The sequence below is a fragment of the Dysidea avara genome, chromosome 1 (genome assembly GCF_963678975.1).
Source record: "Dysidea avara chromosome 1, odDysAvar1.4, whole genome shotgun sequence".
NCBI classification, from domain to species: Eukaryota; Metazoa; Porifera; class Demospongiae; order Dictyoceratida; family Dysideidae; genus Dysidea; species Dysidea avara.
Window position 1 is genome coordinate 10,427,293 of NC_089272.1, and position 26,821 is coordinate 10,454,113.

General features: G+C 36.5%; 1 protein-coding gene across 1 annotated transcript in view; it reads left to right on the top strand.

Annotated features, from left to right (window-relative positions):
- Nucleotides 1-576: 576 nt before the first annotated feature.
- LOC136255003 (uncharacterized) overlaps nt 577-26,821 on the top strand; it is a 31,070-nt gene continuing 4,825 nt past the window's right edge. The window contains exons 1-25 of the mRNA XM_066047727.1: nt 577-657; nt 1,807-1,871; nt 2,138-2,416; nt 3,585-3,677; nt 4,342-4,470; nt 4,537-4,809; nt 4,871-5,050; nt 5,111-5,389; nt 5,692-5,826; nt 6,127-6,228; nt 7,879-8,157; nt 10,469-10,561; nt 10,822-10,929; nt 12,284-12,562; nt 13,037-13,120; nt 15,361-15,438; nt 15,494-15,772; nt 16,853-17,452; nt 18,588-18,698; nt 18,780-19,061; nt 20,729-20,806; nt 21,167-21,244; nt 21,350-21,622; nt 22,264-22,395; nt 24,812-24,940. Of these exons, the coding sequence (XP_065903799.1) occupies nt 1,814-1,871; nt 2,138-2,416; nt 3,585-3,677; nt 4,342-4,470; nt 4,537-4,809; nt 4,871-5,050; nt 5,111-5,389; nt 5,692-5,826; nt 6,127-6,228; nt 7,879-8,157; nt 10,469-10,561; nt 10,822-10,929; nt 12,284-12,562; nt 13,037-13,120; nt 15,361-15,438; nt 15,494-15,772; nt 16,853-17,452; nt 18,588-18,698; nt 18,780-19,061; nt 20,729-20,806; nt 21,167-21,244; nt 21,350-21,622; nt 22,264-22,395; nt 24,812-24,940 (4,411 nt within the window). The 5' untranslated portion in view covers nt 577-657; nt 1,807-1,813. The remainder of the gene's footprint in view (nt 658-1,806; nt 1,872-2,137; nt 2,417-3,584; nt 3,678-4,341; nt 4,471-4,536; nt 4,810-4,870; nt 5,051-5,110; nt 5,390-5,691; nt 5,827-6,126; nt 6,229-7,878; nt 8,158-10,468; nt 10,562-10,821; nt 10,930-12,283; nt 12,563-13,036; nt 13,121-15,360; nt 15,439-15,493; nt 15,773-16,852; nt 17,453-18,587; nt 18,699-18,779; nt 19,062-20,728; nt 20,807-21,166; nt 21,245-21,349; nt 21,623-22,263; nt 22,396-24,811; nt 24,941-26,821) is intronic.

Here is a 26,821-nt window from a genome sequence, read left to right on the forward strand (position 1 = left end):
TCCAACATTAATTTTGGAATGTGCAAGTGATCGAAAACAGACCAATAAATTGAAGAATAATTACAGATTTTATCGGAACTGGATAGATTAGGAACTCCTTGCTACTAAAATACCATCGAAATTAGGCCATTATTTACAATCATCACTGTCCTCACTGTGTAATGCTCTAGACTATATTCAACAAGCTAAGGTAACTTGAGGCCCTGTGGCAATGTACTGTAGAAAGTTACTTCAGTGATCATGAAGCTGCTGGATTATCTATTACTGCATCTAGAAGAATATTTCTAGCAAGGAGCTTTGCTGAGTGGTCAGTAGAAACATAGGACTAGTTATTTATTTATCCGCTGTTGCAGTTTGTCGGGTTTTTTTTTTATGTGTTTTGTTCAGTGTATTAAATTTCACTCCTTGCCACGCCCACCTTATGGTCTTCTATGTTGTGGTCGGCATGTGCCCGAGGACACACCACACTCTCATTTACTGTACGTATGCATTATTCATCATCATTGATGATTCTCTCTCTCACAGCTTTATAAAAGACGCGCTAATTTTTGGGAATTATTAATGCTGGCGCGTAATCACTACGCAAACGCGCAGGCAAACGCGAGACGAGGGGCTACTGGTAGGAACAAGCTCAGAAGCTGAACTCAGCACTGTGGGGTTCGTACCGATGTTTATCATGTCATAGATTAATGGTGATGTTCATACACATAAATAACGTACAGTAAGAATCATTGGTATTGGTATCACTTGTCCTATACGGATCGAGATGCGGATCGGGCGATGATCGTTCGTTAAAGTAAACTTTTGACTTGCATCTGTCTATAATGTTTATTGCTTTCATTCTTTTTCAATCACAAAAGCAGGGGATTGTTTTCGGGGAAGTACCCAAATTTTCGATTACGTACATGGTAATGTCTAATGCAATAATGTGTATGTATTGATATCACGCTAAAATGTTTTTCCGTATTAGTTTACCCCTGTTGTCTTTTTAGTCCCACATATCTCTGACACCGTACAGTAGTATGTAATATCTATGGCTGTGTATTACCATGAAACTATGCTGGCTGGATATGACAGTAGCTACCCTAATTGATTAACACTATCACAATTAAATTTTATCAGATTTATCATACCGTACGCAAGGAAATTTTGACGTCAAAAAATTTGACGAATTCGGACTTCAGCAGATTTGACGAATCAAATGTTGACGAAAATGAAGAAATTGTAGGCAAAACCTATACTTTTAAGGGCGCTTATAAACATTTGAGGAATTTAAATTTGACAAATTAAACCGATTCGTCAAATTCGTCAAAGTTTTTTGACGTCAAAATTTCCTTGCGTACGGTACAACAGGAAATATTGATGGTAGGAAAAGTTGATGAATTGACATTTCATCAGCTTTGACGAGTTGAATGTTGATGAAATCATAGATCTATACACTATAACTTTATAACACTATAATGTATAATAACATTTTTAGCGGCGCATCACAGGTTTTGATGAGCGTATAGCTGAAAAATTTATTTGATGCATTGAATTTGTCATCTAAAAGTTCGACCACTTATAAATAAGTGAGTACATTGTGCAATCAGTGCTTATACAGTACGTCAAGAAATTTGGGTGATAGAAAAAGCTGATGAACGCCTGTGGTCTACACTGTTACTGCTCCCGTGTCTTAGAAATCTTTCACTGATATTTATGTGTTTGTGTTGTGTACAAGAGGCAAGTGCATATTGTAACCAACGGTTTATTTGATTCAACATGATGTGAAAGGTATTCTGTTGTTGTTTGTGAATTGTTTTACAGTGAGAATATGTCATCTTCAGTTTATGGAGGATCACTTGTTAACTTTATGTTGAAGAGTGAGCAAGGTAATGAATATAATGTTACACACATCTGACCCACAAATAAAAAAGTAAATACATACATACCTACGTATTTTTGTGAACGTATTGATACTGTGTATCAGGACCTCATAAACATCCAAAACTGAATAGTATATAGGTCAAACAACCAAGAAGCAGTGAATATACCTAGAAGTTCATTAACTGTTGGTAGCACATCTTTGGTACTTATGAGCTCCTGTGTATCTATTGTGTGTGTTTAGGAGTACACACTGATTTTGATTATTTTACAGCATTCACTCCATTCCGATCATGTTACTACTTGTTGTATCAGTGTTTGGTCCCTAACCCCAGGGAGGGGTTATCCCTGTTAGTTCAACACTGTAGTGTTCCTGGTGACTTTGAGAGGGTCATCTTGTCTGGGGGAATACCCAGGCTGTGTAATCAAGGAGTATTAAATTATCTACTCATTATACTGAGAAGGGACAAAGACTTTGTGAAGTTTTGGAATGTAGTGAAGTTACTAATTGATCAACCTGAACTGAGGAAAGCTGTGGAGAGGATACAGAAAGGTAACAAGTTACATTTGATGATGATTAAATGTGTATTTGTATACACATTAGCAGAAACTAAGTATGCACATACATGTGTGTGGTAGTAGTAGTAGTAGTAGTAGCAGCAGCAGCAGCAGCAGCAGCAGCAGCAGCAGCAGCAATATGTAACACTTTCACACCTCAGATAAAAAGGATTCTTAGTGGTACAAATGTGATGTAGCACACTTGGGCGACATCTGGATGTCGCACTGCTAAGTGTGCAAAGGAATTTAGGTTTAAAATGTACATCAAAGGCGTTTAAGTTAAAAAGTGAATTCAAAGCCTTAAAAACTGATTTAGTAACTAACTTGAAAGGCTTATACCTACTTTAAAGTGTAACACTGTCAGTCGTACACTGCCTTATATGTACGCACTCGCCCTCAGGCACTGCATGCCCTTGGACATTGTGCGTAGATATCAGGCAATCCACCCATCATTACAATCATTACATATGACACGTCATGATAATTATATTGTTTTGTGTTGCAATGTGATGGCACAACAGAGTTTATGTAGCCTACTTAGTACAATGTGAGCTAGTAAGGTTGCATTTCCAGTTTTGCTAGGACTAGTGTTCCACCGGTATTGAGAGTGTGGTCTGTGAAAAAATTAAGTGATTGGTGAACCTGAAGACTAAATATAGTATCTTGTAGCAAATGGATTTTTTTAAAAAAAACAAATCTTTGGCTATATGAAGTGCATGCTACGTATTACATATACTATGCAGTGCATATGTGTGTGTGTGTTCTATTGGAGTATGTTAATCTTTTACATCGATTTTATGCTTCATGCTCGAAGGTGTATCCAAAATATTTTTGCATTGCACTGCAAGAAAACCTTATAATTTTGCACTACTTATTACTAGAACTTATCCAATTGTTTCAGAATATTTCCTAATTCCTTCCTCTTTTCATTACCTATTTATATTATTCTAAGGCATGATAGACTGACACATGCCTACACTGTAAACGTAGTGTGTATGCATGCATGCGTGCGTATGTGCATGTGTATATACACACATACATGGCATGTGTATGTTGTACGTGTTTGTGTACATGTGTGACATGTGTGTGTGTATGCGTGCGTGCGTGTGTGTGTGTGTACGTGTGTGTACATGTGTGCATATGTTATTCCATCAACACTACAGGTTTATTTGGTCCACCCATTCTAACACATTCAATGCCTTCTGTACATCCAACTATTATTGAAGATGACCTGGACTTGTTTCCATTTCAAGGAGGTATGTATGTACGTATGTTTGCATGTTTGTGTGTGCATGGCTGTTGAATAAGGATGACTGTTTTATTAGAGTATGTTGATCTCAAAGTGAGCTTCTGGGGGAGATATCCTTCATGAAGCATTCAGAAGCCTGATTACTGTGTGTTTCTGTAGTAGAACTGGTTGTTATAAGTGCAGCTATCTACATCTGAAGCATAAGTTGTCCTTCAATTAAATTTCGTGGTGCCTGTAAAGAGGCGTCGATCCAAAAAAAAAGAAAAAAGTCTCTATATGGTTTCCTTGATGATGAAAAAACGATGACAAGAAATACTGGAAGTGAAGCAAGGTGCAGGGAGTGTATTTTCATTGGAACCCCAAAAGCACATACCAAGCATGGGTCTGTTATTGTGGAAATAAAATGCCATGTTTAACTTTCAGCTGTGGTCAGCAGGCGCTAGCCCACCAAAAAGTAGGTTTTGGCAATCCATACATATGTTTCTGACTTTTGATATGCTATGACTCTTTTTTGAATGCACTTTTAACTGTGATGATTTTAATAGCAGCATTTTTGCAATACCATTTCTTTTGGGGATTCCCCACTATATACTACTACTACTACTACTACTACTACTATTACTGATATAACAATGTTACCACTAGTATTTCAACTGAATGTTTAATTCCAGGAGCACCATCACTGGTTGGGAATGAAGATGATTGTTGTATTAGTTATACAGTGACTATAGTGGATGTTCGTAGTTGTACTAGGTGTACCAGGGTACCTGTAGGTCAAGTGTCTTCTGGCCAATTCAAAGGTCTGTCACACACCAATCACACCATGTGCGTGTATACATTATGTGGTTAAATTTCGTACTCTCTAGACTTCACAGAGCTCCACTCTCACTATAGTGTACTAGTGAGGAGCATGCCAGATGACTACATGAATACAGTGAACCAGTTGGAACGTCACCTCACTGGGGATCATATTGGGAGTATACTAGAATGTGTCAGTGTGTTCACTGCCAACCAGAGAATACTGGACTGTCTCATTGAACTGTTAAATGACAAGGAAGATGTGTTGGACTTGTGTAGCTGGTTGAGTCATATTGCTGATGCCCCATTGCTGGCTAGTGCTGTACAGGATCTTAAGAAAGGTAGGAGTTTATGTACTAGTTCTGTACAGTATTTGATAGCATTTTTATTGTCCACATTTAGATGTAATAGCCAGCTTAAAGTCAGGTGGTGGAGCAGGCCCTGGTGGTAATGGTTTTAATTTGGAGACATCTCTCAGTCCGAATGACCTGTCACAATTTATTGCTCCTACTGCCAGCCTGTTAAAATTTGAATTTACGGATATCTTCAGTAGACTACGACCTGGTCAATTTGGACCTAAAGGTACATATACAGTTAAACATGAATCATGTACACATGTCATGAGTTTACATATCATATTAGCCATTGCTTTGTTCAAAAAACACTATGACAATTTATGGAGAAGTTTCCCTGAAGATTACATGGTCACTTTATCTACACTTTGTGACATATTCAAAATTGACGAGGACACTATTGAGCTTATTACCCTTCTGCCAACCTCTGAGCAATCCAATAGAATGATGCTGGACTATATTCTGTTTATCATGAAAGGAGAAGATCGGTTAATGAACTTTTGTGATTTAATGGAGTTGCTGATTAATAACAAACGACTGTCCAAGATAGTTACTGAATTGAGAAATGGTGAGACAATTGAAGACCACGTAGTCACCCTGTATAGGATGTGTATGTATGTAAATTTATTTGTGTATTCAGTATCAAAATCCCCTTAGTGCTATAGCATGTACAGTAAATCATGCTGTAGGTAGGTCAACACCTAAAAGGTGCTGTCACTTATGTTTAATCTAGTCATCACTATAATTGCACGTATGCTGTCCAGGTGTTTAAGACATTGCCAATTCAGAGAGACATGCACATATACCTTAAGTAAAAAGTTAAGATCATAGCATGTTTTACATTGATCATGTGTATGCTTATTGTTTTAGACTGTAGAAATTTAATGCTACAAAACATGTTCCAGTCATGGTTGCACCGGCCAACTGGTGATGTCACAAGAACTGAGGAGTCATCATCAACTGATACTCAACCTGTTATGAATGTTAACACCTTCCGTGAAGATGGTAAGTACACAGATTGCATGCAAAACATATACAGTGTGTACAGAGTAATTTAACACTTTCCAATAGGTCCATTAATGCATGCAAATTCACACATTCAAACATTTGTATGCTACAGGTGTATGAATTTATTTTTACATGCATATGATAGCAGTCTTGAATATATGTACAAGAAGATCTACACATGCAATAGCATAGAGTAGCCACTGTTTTTAGTCTACAGTTTTTTTTTTTTACTTCTGGCTATTTACAACAGCTGTATGTAAACTGTTTCACAATATTGTAATGTAGACATTGTTGTAGTTCCTACAGAGTCCAGCACAACTGGTGATAGTTCTCAACAAGATGGTGGAGATGTTGGACCATCATTTATAGAACATCTTCCTGAGGGTGTTAGCCAACAATGTAAGTTGTGACTGAACTGTTAAATGTGTTATAGTGCATGAAGACGCACAACCTGGCAACGACAAGTGAATGTATTATCAATGTACATTCATAGTAGGCTTACTTTAATGTCAGTAAAGACTAGCAAGAGCACTTGTTGCAGTCTCACAAAGTATTTATCCAGCAGTTAATAGTTGGTCACATCCTATACTAGCAGTTCCAGCAAATCCAGGGTCATCCTAGGGAAGCAGATTGTCACTGGTAGATTGTACATTGCTAAAAGCTGACATCAGTACAGACAGCAAAACCCATCAGAGCAACTGTACTAGAAATCAGTGTAATGGCCATATGGTATAAAAAGTGCTTTGATTTGTGAAAAAAAAACTCCTTTGCAAGTTGTTTGCATATACATGCATATAACTGTTCATGTTAGTAAAGAAACCAGCAAAGTGACAAAAGTTTGGATAAGCTTCTAAAATGCGTACAGCTTTATAATATTCATTAGTAACCAAATTCACTGTTTGTATTTGTATAGTACTTCACTGTTTGCATAAGGGTATATTGTCATATATTCAGGAGTAGATGCTTTCTCTAAATATAGTGATTGTTAGATGTTGCATCACATCCTTGACTTCTCTTTACAATTTCAGCTTAAATTTCTTAGAACTGCTATTAACCAAAATTATGTACTAAATAATTGAAAATTTTAACAATATTTCCTTTGACGTCTGAGGTTACTAAACCTGTGGTGGAGTTACTAAATAGTTAGTAACCGGTGGTCTCGCTGTTGGTTGTTTGCTACATTCATCAAAATTCAGCAAAGCCATAACAAAATGTCCTTACTGTTAGCTCACTTTCTGGACAAGACAAGTACCATTAGTGTTCAGATCTAGGTGTTCAATACACCATTGTCACAGTGTGGAGCTGACACAATAAACTCGAAGAATGAATCTCTATGCTGACATGCGCAGTTTGCTTCTTAATAGCTTACTTTCTGGACAAGACAAGCTAGCCCGGCATAGTAACTACTTAATACTGGCACTATAGTCACGCAACAGTTGTGAATGTCAAGCCTGTGCAGTGGCACTGACACGATCAACTCAACTTAAGGATAAGTCCCAATACTAGCATGCACTGTTTACCACTTTCTCTAGCTCTTCTTTGCCTACCTTGTTCAGGAACATTTTCTAAATCACTTAGAACAAGCCGACATTGGTTTCTATGCTATTTAGATACCCTCAGCTTGGTTACCCACAATTAATTACCTTGTCCTGCAGCCTTTGTACTTCAGTTTGTGGGTGGCCTCGCCCACATTGTCCTCGGGGTATAGAAACTATATTGGCTTGTTCTAACAAATACTTAAAAAGTCATGATGTAAGCTACCATAAAAGCCACTAATTATAGGGATGCAAGTGCAGATAAGCAGACACGAGATAATATAGTCTATTAAACCTACCATTATACTGGTGAATACTGTACATGTATGATGGGATACACCTTGCTTATGATCTGCATGATAGGACAGGTACTACCAATAGTATAACTATGTACAGTATTTTAGGTGAACAAAAAGTTATTTTTTGTAGCCATGTTATGTGTACGTAGCATATAAGTAGTTACACTAGCACATAAAAAACTTAATTGTGTCCATCTCTCCCTCTGCCCCCACAGGTCGTACAATGCTCCACAAGTATTATGACATGTTATGGCAGAATTTTCCTCAAGATCACCTGATCACACTTAGTAGACTATGTGACCTACTACCAGTAGATGAAGGACTAGTGGAAACTATTGTGTCCTACTCTAGTTCTGATATGGCTAACAAGAGGATACTCAATGCTGCCTTGTCTAACCTGAAAAGTGATACTGAGTTATTGGGCTTCTCCATGTTCATTGAACAGTTAACGGAGAACTCTGGAAATTCAACAATAATAGAAAAATTTAAGAGTGGTTAGTTGTTATGTGTGATACATACATATGATATACTGTATACTGCGCTTTAATAGCAATAAATAATAGTGCCATATTTCCTCGTATAAAACTCAGGCTTTATTTTCTTCCCGGTATTTTTGACCCGGCCTATTAATGAATATGGTATTTATTTGAGACTAGGCATTTATTTTGGATAAATGAAACCCAGCATTTAACAAATTTAAATCATGGTGGAATGCCATATACAGTGTGTTGTTACTATATAAACAAATGTGATGAAGTCCAAAAATGATATCTACGTACATGCATGTGGACTTGCACTGACCACTGCTTGCAGCACCTTCACCCCTAAACTTAATGTTGCTAAGTTTGCATCAGCAAGGGATAAATTAGAACCACTATCAGTAGATCTCCATCAATACAGGTAGCCCGAGGCTATATATTTGAGACCAGGCATGTCAATGTGCTGGAACCCCCTCCCCCCACTTACTAACAAGATCAGTGTTTGTTTTTTTAAATGCTACTGTTATACGGTAATGTAGTAACTCTGCAAAGGAATTTCAGAGGGTGCATTTGCCATGTATACCTCTTCACAAGAATACAGTTAAATGTACATCGGTGTGTACATTGATATGTATCTCAGGAAAATGGTGGCACTTGAAAAGAACAATTATAAGTCACTTTTACTAAAGACAGAAATGTTCTGAATGGGTGATTTCTACAATGACAAAATTTGATGTCATAATTGACAAAATAGCTGTGTTAGTGCAGGGGCTTCAGAGACTTTGGCACACAGTATTCGAAATGAATGTTGCCAGTAGTTTTTCCACATGAAACCATGAGATAATGGTAAAGAAGTAGTACATGTACCATGACAGTGCAAAACGCACTCCAACAAGAAAGGCAGACTGAAAATTTTAAATCCAGACACATATTTGTATTGCGTTATATACTACATTGGAACCTCAGTTATCTGAACCCCTTGGGACCATAAGTCTGAAATGTCCATATCTCTGAAACTGTGTATAAAACTGCATAAAGAAATTTTTTTAGATATCAGTTTTTACAACTAACCTAATGGAACAGTCACTACTCTAATAATAGAGCAGTCATTTCCTTAGTTCGGTTAACCAAGAATCTGGATAAGTGGGGTCCGGATAATTGAGCTTCCACTGTATATGTCTCACACTCCCCCTTTTTCAAATTCATAAATTCTGTCATCGGGAAACATTATCTCGCCCAATACCTCCCTGTACAAAGTCCCCACACTACAGCGGCCATTTTGTTTTGTGACATCATAGATAATACACGAAACATAATCGCAATGTCAAGAAACACCACTGCGGATATCACTCGTAGTACATATGCCAACCATTTGTCATCAGATTTGTACATAACTGCATGCACACACTGCACATGCCACTATTCATTAAACTACTAATCAAAACAGTGTGTATAGTTGTGTACATGTTTGTAGAAATACTGTTAGGGCTGAATGATATTATTGTTTTAGTGATTATTGTGATTGTTTGAAAGTATATATATACCATGATATTTTGTTAGCAACTATCACAGTGTAGTAGTGTAACTATAGTATGTTCACGTTGAGCTGAATCCTCAAAAACATTTAATAACTCATGGATGCAATTACCCATGATCTTGAAATTTGGTTCATTTGTAGTGCTGCCTGACCCGCTAAAAATATTTCAAAATTTGTTTGTTCAATTGTTTGACATAATATTTACGGCCAATCAAAATTTTCACAATACATTTCCTATGTGGAAGCCATATAAGTACAGTGCCCATTACAGCCCTTTCCCAAACTTGTAATGAAGCCAAACCATACATGTCTGTTGTTGATACCTTTGCTGTTACCAATAATCATCTGGTTGGCTGAAATGTTAACTCTGTTGAGAAAAAATCCACTATTAATGTTTAGCTGTTTTTCAGGATTCAGCTCAACTTGAACATACTATAGTGTTATTAAAAAAGTCAATTGTTATGCAGGTTAGGTAATAATAATTGGTTAAGAATCCTTGTAACTGCAAACCCACCTACCTAGTTAACCATAAACCATCCTTGGAGACAAGTGTGAACATCATTACACTAACCTCAAAGCATGTGTTACAATAACTGTACTATGATAGTGGTTAGTTTGCCTATCGGCAGGAACATTGAGGACCAGCAATGACTGAACCATGTGTATATATAGTGCATAGTGGGTTTAGTGATACTAAAATGGCAGTATCACTCGGCCCTAAATACTATATGTACACATAGTTTAATACTTTAGCTCAAGTTGAACTGCTTTACCCACTGACTTGTACAGATTGTTTGAGAGTAATGGAAAAGAAATCAGTTAACTTAGCTGAAGAGGTGGATACAGCAAGTGAAAATCAAACAGCAACATCAACAGGAAATGGTACGTGCATATTAGTACAATTGAGTATACATTAGGACCTCAATTACCTGATTATTTATTTGGTAACTATTATAATAAAGTATTTCATATTGCCTATTAGAGTATACGTATGCTCAATTATGAATGGTGTATATTTGAACACTTTATAGTGACTAAACTACGTAGCACTGTGGTGTTCGGATGGTAGAGGTCCCACTGTATCATGTACTTGTGTACTGTACATACACCATGATAGTAATGTGGCATATTAATTTATACAGACGAATCACAAGATATTAATAGTGAGAGTGCTCAACATACAACCAGACATGATGATGAGTGCAATCCTCTAGTACTTCAATTTCTTCCATCTACCATCTCTGCTAATAGTAAGCACATAATATATACATGTATTGCACATTTATATGATCCGTACCAAATGGCCACAGTGTTCAAGCAAAGAGTCAGGGTGAAAAAAGTTGTGAAATCCGAGGCAGCAGCCAAAACTTGGCTGCAATGATTCTAATGGCAATCAGCCATTAGAATCATTGCAGCATAGACCCCAAAAAGGTCAGGGTGAAAAAGTTGTGAAATACCAAAGGGTAACTTGTAATGTAGCTCCTGTGGAACTCTCTGCGGAATGACTTGTTTTGTAACCCATCATATATGCTATACTGGGTGCATGACTTGTAACATAAGCTTAAATTTCTACTGCTTGACTGGTTTATGTAACTGAACTCTCTACAGGGCGACTTGTAATGTAGCTGAACTCACTGGGTGACTTGTAATGTACACTGTATAGCTGAGCTCTCTACTGGGAAACTTGTGACATAGCTGAAGTCTCTACTGAGTAACTTGCAATATATAGCGGAACCCTCTAATAGGGTGACCGCACTATTTGAGTATATCGAGCATACACTGCAGTTGATTTTCGCACCATAACTCAATTGATTTTAATCAGATTCTTCTTTAAACTGAAAGACTGTTCTACAGTGATTAGTCCACTTACATTAGAATTTTCAGCTCATTCTCTTCAGCGGTTCATCTCATAGGCGTGTCAACAAATTGATTTTTTGTAATTTTATGAAACTAGATCATGCACCTGTTATATATGGTTGGCATTTTTGTTGTAGCTCCATGACAATCCTCTTGATTTTTTTCAAAATCACAAAAGATTTGCACTATGATAGTTACCTCATGTACAGACCAATTTTCAAGTTATTCTGTCAAGCAGTTTATCCTGCAGGTGTGACATCACATCCTTTAATATTTTTGAAAAATCATATATACATAACTCCATAATGATTGTTCTTCATCCGATTTGTACAAAAATTGTACAGTATTATATATGCTAATCTTTAGTTAATATGTATACCTTACCCTATAGTTGTGAAGTTCATGGCAACCTGAAATTTTGCTGTGCATTAAATAAGTAATTGAAATGAGAACAAGTTTGTAGAAACAACAGTACATTATTTTTGACTGGTTTGGAGATTTATATACTCTTTGTATGGTATATATGCTGAAAACCCTAAATAGAAATGCAAAGATTGAGTCAGACATTTACCTATGTATATACATGGAATTTTAGCATCTAGGTAGTGCAGGTACTTTATTGCATAATACTTACACAGTATTCATGTGTGTATGTAATGTAACTCAACATTTGTTATGTGTTAATTTACACATATCCTTTATGATGACATTTTATTATGCAATTTGTATTTTATTTTTACAATTCAGCTATTTCACTGTTAAGAAAGTATTACAATATTTTGTGGCAAAGTTTTTCTGATGATCACATCTTGACCATCGGTATACTGGACACCCTTATAGAGGTCAAGGAAAGCTTTTTTGATGAAGTTGTTGCCATTACTAATCCAAGTCAAGCTAATATAAAAATTCTTGATGCTCTCATCCTTTGGTTGAAACAAGATGATAAAATTATGGAATTTTGTAAAGTTATCAAGCGTCTTGCTATGAGTAATAAATTTGTCAAAGAGTTACTACAGTTTGAACTAGGTATGAACACTGATTCATGTGCATATATGTACATAGGTGACCTATACGTACTAAACAAACCTACATATTGCATGCATTGTAACATGTGCTATACAGAAAAAAATTATGTGTGTTTTAATTGCCACAGTACACAGTAAAACAAAAACTCAACCATTGTATTTGCCTGTTCATGCATGAGTATATGTAGTATTAGTGTTGTCCTATAGTACTGCAAATTCATTATCTACTTATAGTATCTTCAGTCAACTTCCATTTTAGTTCTAGTACACTCAGTAAACTCTAATTTTAATTCTGATTCCCCAGTTTTCTGGAATTCTAGTTAATATTGCCCTAGTATTGTATCTACAGTGTAGCTAGTACCCCAGTTTTAGTCATACGTAATTATGCCCATTTTATTGTATGTACATGCAGTAGATTTTAATAATGTTTTTTTGTTGTTGTATATCTAAGTGGTAGTACTGTTGTAATTTACAGAATGTCTAAAGATATCAGAGGGAAAGCAGACATGTGTAACATCTAATGTTGCAACTACAACTACGCACACAACTTCTAATGGTGGTACGTATGTAGCTACATAGCTATGTTACAGTGGTATGTACATATGTATATAAGTTTGTTCATACATACTATACATGAGCAATCACTATTGACAAGCTATATAACTGAAATACAGATTAGGTATACACCAGTATAGCTGCAGGTGTAAGTAACCCTTCATTGCTTTTATTTCTATATATGTATTTAATTTTTCCTTACACTGTTTTGGTACACAACATTTTAGACAAAGAGCAGTATAAAAAACACCTGTGTGATCAATCCACTCACTATAGAAATTACAGACAATTGAGTCTCAAAGAAAGCTACCCACTAATCAACACCTTCGTGGTAGTGGAGTAAGAAATGCATTAGACACAAAGGAAGTAAATCCATTAAGGGTGCTAGCGCCTTTTTGAAGCCACATAAATGCTGTTCTTTTTATCTATACAGGCAAAAAGAAAGCTACAGGAATCTGAACTACTGCTTCGAAGATTGACCTAACTTTCTACTATACAGAGACCAAAGTATAAGATTGTACCTTGTTTCGTTCACGCGCTATAGTCTCTCAAAGTTAACCCATACATTTTTTTATTCTGAGATACTGGCTGCTTGCACAAGCATCAAATTCGCTGTGAAGGTTCTTCAATAAACTTGTGGAAACTTAGCACAGGGATTTGTCTTTGCACTTCTTCTTTCTTGAGTTATAAAACAAAGAGCGAGTGCCACGAGTGAACTTCGACTTCCAGGCCCTGTAACTTCGTGCTGGATCACAAGAATTATAATTCCATACGCTAAAAGTTTGCAAATTTATCAATGATGGTCCACCAAAAGTTTGGTAGAGATCCGACTATCGTGTATTTCAGAATATCGCCTTTTACAATGCAGTGTAGAACATGCGCACGCTGACCAGTTATTACAACAAATTCAATAAACCACAAATACCAACTTCATCAAATAACAAGTTATAAATGAAGTTCTGAACTAAACAAAAGCTCTTGTTCCTTTTCTTTACACACTTGGACACCTTTCTGTTGGTTGTGGAGTCGCCAAGCCTGCTCTTCGATATATATGCATGGTCTTCGATAGGTAATGCCTCGTAACACACAGTCAATGTCTTGTAATGGGTGATAAATCCAGCTGGAACATCATCTCTACCTAAGAACAGGTGTACAATTACAAATATAACTTACCAGCGTACACTGTCACTTGAGAAAACATAGGAAGAACGTGTGTTGGCTACAAATCAGCTTGCGTTCACATGTATCTTCAAAACTAGCACTTACTTTCAGGCTAATTCACTCTATTGTCACTCTTGGGTGCCTAGACGATCATTTTTGTGATGGTTTTCAAATGAAACAGGCTGTTTCTTGGCCAATAGATGATATGCACACTTTATTACTAGAACGAAAAATGATCAATTAAGCGTAGACGATGCAAAACGCGATGGTAACTTAAAAGTGGAAGTCCCATACAAAAGTATGGGAAGCAAATGCAGCTCGAGCAATAACTCACCACTCGAGCTAAGGACAGGCCATCTCGCTTGCTGGAAAGAAATGTATGGCAAGCGAGATGGCCTGTCCTTAGGTCGAGTGGTGAGTTATTGCTCGAGCCGCATTTGCTTCCCATACTTTTGTATGGGACTTCCGCTTTTAAGTTACCATCGAGTTTTGCGCCGTCTACGCTTAATTGATCAGTTTTCGTTCAAGTAAAAAAGTGTGCATATCATCTATTTTTTTGGCATAAAACATGGCCGCCTAACACGGATACTTTGAATATGCGTAATATTGCCAATTATGATGTAACAACCGCATGTGGTTATGTGGGTTATCCCTTGAATGGCTTCAAAAACCCACTAGCATGTAATGTAGCAGCAAAAAGGCACATCTCAGGTCTAAGTGACATGAGCAGTGAAGATTTCAAGCCTGTAGTGTTTGCAATATTTGGGCTGAAGGCATCAATTAGTCAGTATAGAAACTCCATTAAATGAAAACTTTTAAAATTTAATGACAACTTGTCAAAAGCATTATTGGTAATTCTGAAAGCACATTTGGGCAAATCGATATTGCCAAACCATCATGAAGGAAGGTGACGGGCTGAAAGCATTTTTGGGCTTGGTTATGCCTTACCATTGCTAACAAAGTGTCATGAAGCTATTGTGAGGCTGGTTTCTTATCAGTGCTCTTTTTTGAAAAGGTGCAAGCCTTCATAGTCCCTACTATGCAGTATTACAGTATTGTATGATATATTTTGTGTTTGTGTAGCTAAAAAACAGAAAGAAAAAGTTTATCAAATTGATCTCTCAATTCTGCAACAGATTCCACCTGCTGTCTGTCCAGAATGTATGTTTGTACAAAATGTACTGATTGACTACATGTAATTGAATAATTATTACAGGCCATACATTACTTAAGAAGTATTACAACTTTTTGTTGAGGAATTTTCCATCAGATCATTTGGTAACTCTTGGTAGAGTGTGCAAGTTAATTCCTGTAGATGATTCTGTGGTGGACATTATTGCTACTGCTGCAACTCCACTAGAAGGAAACAGGAGAATGATGAATATATTTATACTAGGCATACGAGATACTAAATCTTTAGCTGATTTCTGGTATGCAATTAATAAAGTGATCGATAATCCAAGAGTGTCAAAGATCATGAAAGCGTTCAAATGTGGTATGTATGTATATCTGTAGTAGTACGTAGCTACATGCATGTACACATGTAGTAGTAGTATAGAACTTTAATCATCTCACATAGCATTGACCAGTGGCATAGCCAGAACCAGGCCACCCGGTGCTTATATTTATTATTGCACTACTATGAGAGCAGTCACTCTAACACAGCAGTCAACCAAATATTAATGATATTCTGATTAACTATTAATATCACTATCAGATTCAATATAATTTTCAAAACTATCAAGGGGACCTCACTTCCATTAATGTGAAACTCTTTCATTATAGCACTTCAATAAAGTCACAACAGAAGGGTAATTGCCAAAACCACTTTCTCATCATTAATTGTAGAAGTACGTACACAGTATGGGGTTCTCAATGGTACTACGTACATGCCTACGTACAGTGTACCTAAGCCCTGATACAATATCACAACCATAGTGTCAATCATATCTTGCACCTCTAATTTATAACTTCATGGTGTCATGCTCTGTATTAATGTAAAATAAGCAAGTGTAAGATTTGTAGTTACGGTAACGTACTGATAGGGTCACAGTAATATTGTAAAATAACATGTATGCATAATATTATTCGTAATAGTGTGATAAAACACATTTTCAGTACAGTGGAACCTTAGTTATCCGAACCCCTTTGGACCAGGGGTGGTCCATAAGTCTGAAAAATCCGTATCTCCAAAACTGTGTATAAATAACCTTAAAGAAACTTTGTAAATATATCAATATTATTTAACTACCTAATAGAACAGTCACTACTCTAACAGAGCAGTCATTCCATAGTTTGGTTAACTGAGAATCCGCATAACTGGGGTCCAGATAACTGAGGTTCCACTGTAGATGTTAGTGAAATACAGCATAGTTCTGTTTCAGTACTGCTGTTAGTGGTTAAATCTAAAGCTCTGTACCCATTTACCAAAATAGTGGCATTATTATCCTTCAGTCTTTACCAATCTGCTAATCGGTACACGTGTATATATAGTTAGTTTATCTGTGTATGTATGTGTGAGTGCATACATGTGCTGTGTTGTATCATGCCTTATAGTTGTGTGATGTCTTTTTAGAATGTGAAACAATAGCAAAGAAGTTGCCATCAGATCATACAACTGATATTAATAGTGCAACTGCACCAGCAACAACTTCAATTGTATCATTGACAACATCATTGACATCATCAAGAGTATCTATTGCATCAACAACACCAACGACATCATCCAGGATATTTGGTTGTACAACACCAATGACATCATCAAGAGCATCTGTTGCATCAACAACATCAATGACATCATTTGTGGGATCAACAACATCAATTCCATTGTCAAGAACACCTGCTATGTCAACAGCATCAACAAGGATGTTAGTTACATCTATAGCATCAATGACCCCATCAAAAACACCTGTTGCATCAACAACCTCAATTCCATCGTCAAGAGCATCTGCTGTGCCAACAAATTTAATCCCAACATCAAGAACATTTGTTGCATCAACAACATCATTAACAACATCTGTTGTATCGGCAACAACAATGACATCATCAAGAACATCAGTTATGTCAACAACATCAATTCCATCATTTGTTGCGTCAACCACCACAACAATGATATCATCAAGATCATCAGCTGTATCAACAGCAACAAAAACATCTCTTACATCATCAACAACAGGTAAATCATCATTGGTTAAATTATCTGTTCAATAGACATCTGCTAGTCATGATAGTATGATACTTGTGTAGGCGTAATAAAAACAGTAGCTGCCATAGTTAATTATATGCACATGCAAAGTATTCTGACCGACACACAAAATAACCATGTTGTTAGTAATTTGGTCACAAGTGGAAATCAACTGCAGTGTACTTGGTTTATCTCTGTAGCTATGTACATATTGGTGAAATGTACTTACTTACTGTATAAACACAGCTCTGTATACAAGGTATATATGTGACCTGTTTTAACAAAATCAACCATATGGGTGCAAAAGGCAAAAGTGAGATAACACCAGCATGAAGTTGCTGCACTATCAGGCTAACAATTTCCATATCAAACTTGCCTTCTACTTGTCAGGTCTGCTTTTGGTGGACCATTCTGTGGCGGCCTGTATAACCACCCCAGACGTCTGTACAGGTCTGTGAACAACAGGGAAATGCTTTGGGGGGTTCAAGCACTGTGGACAGACGAGCAGGGAGCTGAATGTGTGATGTATGTCTGTTTTGCGAGATTTCAGTCTATTCCCTGCCTCGGACAGGCTGTTTTGTGGTCTGGTGCCTTCATTTACCATTCTCGTCCATTTTGTAGTCTATCTCTTGCCCGCCCCACCACCCCCCACCCTCCACCCCTTTTTGAGGACTCGTGATACAGCAACACTGGTGAAAAACCTATCTGAAATGGCAGGAAACTCTACAGGGATTACCTTGGCCACTAGCTGCTCTTAAAGGTTGTGAATTGCTCCATCTTTGCTGAAAAATCCAAACGTGTAACTGTCAAGGCTGGTGAGTAACAAAGCTTTAAATTATTACAATACATTTTTCTCTGAATCAACAATGCGCTCATAAGGGTAATTTTCCAAAATCCAGTCACATATTTAACATATGTGGCAAGCGACATGCAGTCAGCATGTGAAATACTGTGTCGTGGCTGCATATAACATATGGATTCTTAATTTTTACACAATGAATATACGCTTTCAACACTTGATTGTACAAGGTTTGCAGTTTTACATGTACGTGTGTGTGTGTCTCCTACGTAGCTATACATTACATATACACATACAGTTGTATATATGTACTGTATATGATTTTAGATACAGCAGTTGCTGCTGGAAGATCTCGGACAACTATATCCAGTACAGCAGCAAAGGAAAGCAGCATTCCCACATCATTATTGTTTCTGCCCCCAACAGTGTCTACTAATGGTGAGTAGCTATGAGTGCACAATAGTATACATGTATGCAAAACTTGTATTAAAACATATGATTTTTCATTTTATTGCATAGCTATTGCTGTTTTGAAGAAACACTATGACATGTTGCTGGAGAGTTTTTCTGATGACCATGTTGCCACTGTTAATAAACTTAATGGAATTATTGCTGTTAATAAACAGTTCTTAAATGAAATTATCTCCATGACTGATCACAAGAAAGCCAATGTTAGAATTCTAAATGGCATCATTTGTGCAATTAAAAGGGACAATGATGTCTTGGGATTTTGTGAAGTGCTTAAAGCACTAATCAGTGTGCATAAAAGGTTCACAATTGAAATGTTTGAATTTGAGGCTGGTAAGAAGCTTGAATGCATTCACTATGCTATTGATGCAATGTATAGAAAAGCTCTCCTTCCATACTCCACACATTACAGAGTATCTACATATTTATCATGCTATAGTTATGCCATGTTGACAAGCAACATCAAATTTATAATTCAGCAAATTTTAAATTAAACTATTATGCATGCTTAACCTTGCGTAAGCATTACAGTGGTACAGTAGACCCTCAGTTATCCGACCCTCATTTATCCATACCCTCATTTATCCGAAATTGGAAAGGACTTCTATTAGAGCATGTTGAGTACAAATGTATGTTCTATTAGAGTATTTCAACATACATATGAACAATTCTCCACTCTGAACACTTTTACCATTGCCTGAGACACAATGGAGTTCGGATAACTGAGGGTCTACTGTACATATATGTTCAGCTCTGTTAAAAGATGTCAAGCACCATTGGTAGCACTGGCAACATGTTAACATTAAGCCATGGTACAGGGTGATAGAGGGATATTATTTTTTGTAGGTGTGTGACAACAAATTTAGACAATAATAATCTCCTTTTGAACTTCTCTCAATTGTCTAGCATATCTAACAAATACATATTTTAGTCAACTGCCAATAATGTAACCAGTAAAGTGAGCAAATACAATTTGAAGACTTTGAAGAAGTAAAATAATGTTAGTTGTAGCACTGTTCCCAAGTGCATGCATTGTACATACTGCAATATGCCAAAAGGCACCTGTTATCTTGAAGTGACGTCTATCTGTGACAAAATCAAGCCTGCAAGCTTAGCCGTTATTGAGTTATGTACGTTGGTCTGAAGGCATCAGTCAGTCAGTCTGTGTGTCTGTCTGTCAGCCAGTTAGTCAGTAGAAAATAAAAGTTTTATATTTGTTGGAAGCATTTTGGGTCACACTGAAGACACGTTTGAGCTTGATTATACCTATCCAATGCTGCCTAGACACCATGAAGCTGTTGTGAGGCTGGTTTCTGGTCAATGTATTTTGTGATAATGTAAAAACCTCCATATACAATACTACCTTACTGTAACATAATACACAGGAGACTATGCATTCTTATATATGTGTACACAATTTTATTTGTGCAAGTAAAAATTCTTAGTCATAGTTTTCAAATTTATTACTTCTAGAGACTTATGGATAAATATATGGCAGTATATACACTGTAGTTATAGCAGTAGTTAGTAAGATCTGGGTACTTGGCTTTTAGCTGTGTGTATGTGGCACAAACTATAGTATGTACGCGTTGAGCTGGATCCTCAAAAACATTTAATAACTCATGGACGGAATTACAAACAATCTTGAAATTTGGCACACTTGTAGTACTGCTTGACCCGCTAAAAATATCTCAAAATCTTTTTGTTCAAATTTCTGACATAATATTACAGCCAATCAAAAATTTCACCATACATTTCCTATGGGGACGCCATAAAATACAGTGTCTATTACAGCCCTTTCCCGAACTTGTAATGGAACCAAAACTGTACATGTCTGTTGTTGGCACCTTTGCTATCACCATTAATCATCTGGTTGGTTGAAATGTGTACTCTTGAGAAAAAAAAATCAACTTTTAAGTTTTAGCTGTTTTTCAGGATCCAACTCAACTTGTACATACTATATAATTATGCACATTTACACATTTCCTGTCATTATTTAGAGTGTAGGAAGTTGTATAAGACAGAGACTAGTGATACCAAGAACACTACCGAAAACACTACATCTTCAGTTCTTACCGGTAAGTCAATACAAACAGCATTATACATACATACGTATCTACAGTATGTCTAAAATTAATGTTTGCATTACAGTGTATACTCTCTTGCTCTCTCATTCACTAGATTCACAAATTGTCTTCTCTATGTAGACGTTTTAAACTTAATATTTATAGACTCTCTTATAAAGTTTAGATCATTTTGAGAGTTCAGATGTAGTGGCTACATATGTATGTATTAAAGATTATCATGAGAGAGTACAAAATAGAGTTTCTTTATTGTTCAGTTGCTATTGTAGTATTAGTGCTTAAATTCTTTGTACACCACAGTTTTTGTAACATATTGAAGTACATTACATAATAGTGTACATTTCTGAAATACAGGGCCACAGAGAACTGAGGCAGAAGATGTCGAACCTCAAGTGTTTACTGAATTAATGCCTGGCAGGTTAAGCCCCAATGGTGAGTCAACCACATATGTATTTGTCATGTCATTGACTGCATTTAAATCTGAGATGTATCCACATCCATCTGTACACTTATAGAATGTTGTGTGTTACATTTTAGGTGTTGCTGTACTAAAGAAACATTATTATATCCTGTTAAGGAGCCTCCCATCTGATCATATGATCACACTGGGAAAAATGTGCCAGCTTACTTTCATTGATGATAGACTTGTTGATCGAATACTCTCTTGTTCAACTTCCCAACAGGCGAACCGAGCAATGCTTGACATCATGATTATCATGATAAAAAATGACTATGAACTGCTAGAGCTTTGTAGTGCACTGGAAAGGATTCTGGGGAACATGCCTGCTGTGTTAATGGCATTGAGAATTGGTCAGTGAAATTTGAAAAAAATACGAACTGTATATTCTTCAATGTTATTTTATACTTACAATATGTAATGAACAGCTTGTCTGTAAAAGAGCACACCCAATAAAGTATATAAGTAACTGGCAACCAAAAAACACTGATATCTGGAGCAGCCAAGAATGTTAGTAGTGTATAACAACGTCACTTCAAAATTAATTATGATGTTTTAACATTGGACCATTATCGCTGATTTGTGCTCCACCTTTTTCTGAATGATAATACTTAAACTCCACCAATCTACATTGACTATTATCGAAAATACGTTATCAGCCAATTAAAGGATAAGACCTCAGCAAAGCTGAATGTAGAACACAAGTCAATGATAGAAGTTCAATGTTAAAACGTAATGTTCATTGTTGGCCACTCCAGATATCAACTCTTTTGGTTACCAGTTACTTTTACAATTGCATGAGAAATTTGAGTTATGCATACGTACATATGTACGTCAGTATCAATTTATAGTTATAAATGTATTGTCAGGAGCTCATAAGTGCTGCAAGGTTCCTGGCACTGTACAATGGACCACTATATAAGTAGGCATTTTATATATGCTGTAACGTAAGTATTTTTCAATTGTAATGGTCAATAATACCTTTCTGTTATAGATTGTATGAAAGTACTAGGGTTAACAGTATCCACAACACAACAGATATCCTCAACTACTAATACTACTCCTCTGCAGACAGCATCATCTTCATCATCTAGTAATGTATCAGCTACTACATCTTCTAATGGTGGTATGTGATTACATAATGTGTGACCGAATCTGCTAATCTTGCCGTACTTGCAGATTTTGCAAGTTCTTTATTGTTAAACTCGGAAATTATGGAGTTAAAGCAAAAAGTCATAATGACAGGAAGATCAATTTTTTTACAGGAACTGTGAAAATAATTTACAGATGCTTAATAAAATGGCTATAACTTACAATTGCTATGATATATACGGAGCTGTAAATTATCCATTGTATTTGCCACGAAGAGGCAAATCCATTGTAGGGTACAAATTCCCATACGTTTCCTTTTTGGCCCCATGAGGCAAATATGAAATTAGCAAGAAAGGTAAAAGGAATTATCTTTCTGAGGTGATGTACACAAATACCCATACCTTATTCATTATTCAGAAATTGATGCAGTGACTATTCAAACTTGACCACTACTTGATACTCATAACAATAAAAGTATAATTTTAAAATCCATGAAGGTGCGGCATTTAAGCAAGCAAATGCAATATCTTGCATTTCTTACAGTGCACAGCAATGAAACAGAGACTAGGGAAAGTTTAGGTTTGCACTGATATGGGTTTGTGCAGATCCATTTGGTTATACGTAGTGTGTGTGTGCGTGTGCGTGCGTGTGTGTGTGTGTGTGTGTGTGTGTGTGTGTGTGTGTGTGTGTGTGTGTGTGTGTGTGTGTGTGTGTGTGTGTGTGTGTGTGTACTATTCTACATGCTAACTTTTGAAAATGCAGCTTATGAAAATTAATTAATAGGAATTCTTAACTTTACAAGTACACAAATTTTTTGGAATTTTCAACTAGAATACGGACCATTGTACATCGAAAAACACCACTGAAACAAACTGGAGTAGTGCACAGTATTGAATCACAGAATAAGAAGTGTTATATCCCTACTGTGTATTTCCATTATGGCATCTTCAGCACAATAGGGATATAACACTTCTTATTGTTTTACTGTGATTTAATATCATACACTACTCCAGCTTATTTCAGTACTTTCTATCGATTTGCTATGGTCACTACCTTAGTTCCTAATTTTTTGTGTACTAGTTTGTTAACTATTTTTTGTAAAATAACATATTATTATGACTGGTGAACCCACACATACTGCATCAAAAGATAGAAATGGCACCGCTCGCCCTACCTACCAATTATTATCTGAAAAGTGAAGTATCCATTATACTTCATTGTCAGCTATGTTCAACCCATTACACAGCATTATGAATCAATAACTGTTCAAAAAACACTTCTGCAATCAAAGTACTGTAGAGTCTGGTTGTTAAGAGCATGTAACAATTAAACACTTGTTAACACATACATGTCGTGAGGCTCAACACGTGACAAAGCTACACACGGGAAGAAAAGCTGGAAGTGCTTGAAAATTAATGTCTCCTCAAGCGATTATGTCTCCCTTGAGGTCTCCCTTCACTACTGTATGTATACAGCAAATCAGCTTTCTGGATTGCAATATTCTTGTACATCACGAAGAATTTCACCCAGAAATTGAGTCCAATATGGAGTCAAAAAATGTAGTGATTCCCTGTTAAGCACATCATAATTATTAGGCGTATGCACCTAACAGATAGTATGATTTTTGCAAAACTTTCTCTGAAAATTATAAGTGTATGCGCTTAACAACCTGACTCTATGGTAGCCACTATGAAATCTATGGACGATTTCCGTTATGAAGGGAAGCCATCACTTGCTGCCGCCAAATCGACACCTTTCGCTGTCAGCAAAGATGAATGGGACACAAAGGAGGACACTGGTAAGTCCATGAAGAATGCATTGTATGTACTGCGGTATGCCAAAAGGCATGTGTCCAACTGAAGCGACATCAAACAGTGAAAAGATCAAGGCTGTAGCCGTTAGCCATTATCAAGTTACACTTGTATGAAGGCATCAGTCAGTCAGTCAGTAGAAAATTCTATTTAATATTTTTTTGTAAAACAAAATTGTAACAACTTGTTGAAAGCTTTTTGGGTCAATCTGAAGGCTTGTTTGGGCTTAGTTTTACTTAACCAATACTGCCTCATTGTCATCAGGGAAAAATGAGGTTGGTGTTTAGGTGATGTATTTCATGGGCCATGCCCAAACCTTTGTGGTCCCTACTATACAGTACGATAGTACTGTTTGATAAATTACATGTTGCTGTCATTGTTAGTGCACAAGGTGATAAGAGTAGTAGTATACTGTTGTGCTGTACCCGCTAGCTGATCATACTGTGTTTTATTAATTCTCATTTTCCTTGTGACATATGATTTCCATTCCATTTACCATTTACTGTCATGACATACAACACCATTACTATTATCATTCCATTCAAATATCATTAATCTACAATCCTTTAATTACAAGTATGAACGTACGTACATATGTATGTGTGTATTTGCACTCACAGCTTTACCTTTCTACTATAGATCATATGAAAGTACAAGGATCAGGAGTATCCACAACACAACAGATATCCTCAACTACTAATATGACTCCTCTGCAAACAACATCATCCTTGTCATCTGCTATGCCAACTACTACATCTTCTAATGTTGGTATGTGATCATGTGATCATGTATAAGTTTTGTGTAAGAATTGTTTGTTCTACGTAATTACATATTGTATAATAAAGTGTCAAATTACATCTAGGCAGGTAATGTTACCTCTCCAGGGAACACTTCATGTACCAGAATTAGTTATTTTCTTATTTGCAGAGTTAGGGGTGACGAGTTACATTTGTAATGCTTTACGTAATAATATTACTTATGTTGTAACTAATAATGTAATGCATTACAGAATAATATATAACAAATATTACATCCTGAAATTGTAATACGTTATTTCTTTTTAATGCACATTGTATTCAGTACGTGATTGGCTGCATTTAGAGCCCTGACAGCACTGAAGATGGCTGTACAGGCAAGAACAAAGAGTGATGGTGTATGAGGAGTGCCCTTAAGACCAAGATACTAAAACAAAGTATATTTTTGAGTAGAGGTGTACCGATAATCGGATCGGCTAAAATATCGGCCATCGATATGACATTTTTTACCAATATCGGTATCGGTACAGAACAGTAGGAGGACCGATATCGCTACCGATTTTTAGACAGTAGCAATAGTTTGTACATAAATGGATTATGCATTGGTTTTCTACGTTATCCATGTGACTGTTTAGTGCCAGTGGCTTATTGTTCTCTCTGAAACAAACGCTACGCTACGAGAAGCCATATAAATACACGCGAGTCAAGTGTTTGTTGCTGAAAAGCTTATCACAGTCTTTACAAATGAAGCAGCTATAAATTACCTTGCAATAAAAGAAGGGTCACAGGATAACCAAGGAAACTTGCTGTACCAGCTTTCTCACAAGCCATTAGAATACAGAGTAATGCAGAAATATCTGTTTAAGGCTTCATGGGAGTATACATAAAAATATTTGTGAGTGCCTAATTGTCTGGATTGCACAATAGAAACCCAAGCTGTATACCACCACAGGCAGAGTATAGCATGCACATGTTATTGTAGGGTAGGTAAATGTACACTTTTAACTATAATGCAAATATCGGATCGGCTATTGGTTATCGGCTTCTTTTGGTGGCATCAATATCGGATATTGGTACATGCCAAAAACTCATATCGGTACACCTCTATTTTTGAGGTTGAACTACACCAGAGAAACACATGTCTCACTCGTGTCATTTGTAGTTGTAGGCTGAGATCCTGTATTTAGGAGGTTGGGCTTAGTTTAAAGCTTGTAACAAACAGATGTAAAATGTAATAATATTACTAGTTACAACCCTCAGAGTAATGTGTAATATGTAACTTGTTACTTTTTTTCTGGGAGTAATATGTAACTGTAATGCATTACATTGATTAGAAGTAACTAGTAATATGTAATGAGTTGCGTTTTTAAAGTACTGTATAGTAAAAAACTTTGGCAGTAAAAAAGTGTGACGAAACCCCTCTGTTGAAAAAATTGGTGGAAAAAACTTTGGCGATTGAAATAATATTCACCAAAGTTTTTATCGCCAAAGTTTTTACTGTAGGGTTACTGTACGATACGTAAGGATACAAGGTGTCAGCTCATCAGTTAAGTAGTGTAGTAATTGTAGGGTAGCTAGAGTTGTTGTTATAGCAGTACTTTTGTAGCTACTGATATAACGATGTGCTAGCTAAGACCGGCTCGAGCTATAAGGCGTGCTTCGCTATCTCCTGCGATACCGAGAGCAACTGTATTTACCTTTTCAGTGAACTCCAGTAGCAGAGGTTATCACGTATATCAAAGTATTTGGCCAAATCATCGCGAGACGATGAACTAGCTGACGTGCGAACGGGAAGCCGGTTGGAAATGCTATCCCAAGGAGTGCTTACAACTGTGGGACAAATTCCTAGGAAGATCTCCAAAGTCAGCTCGATCTTTATTGCATGGTGCTACAA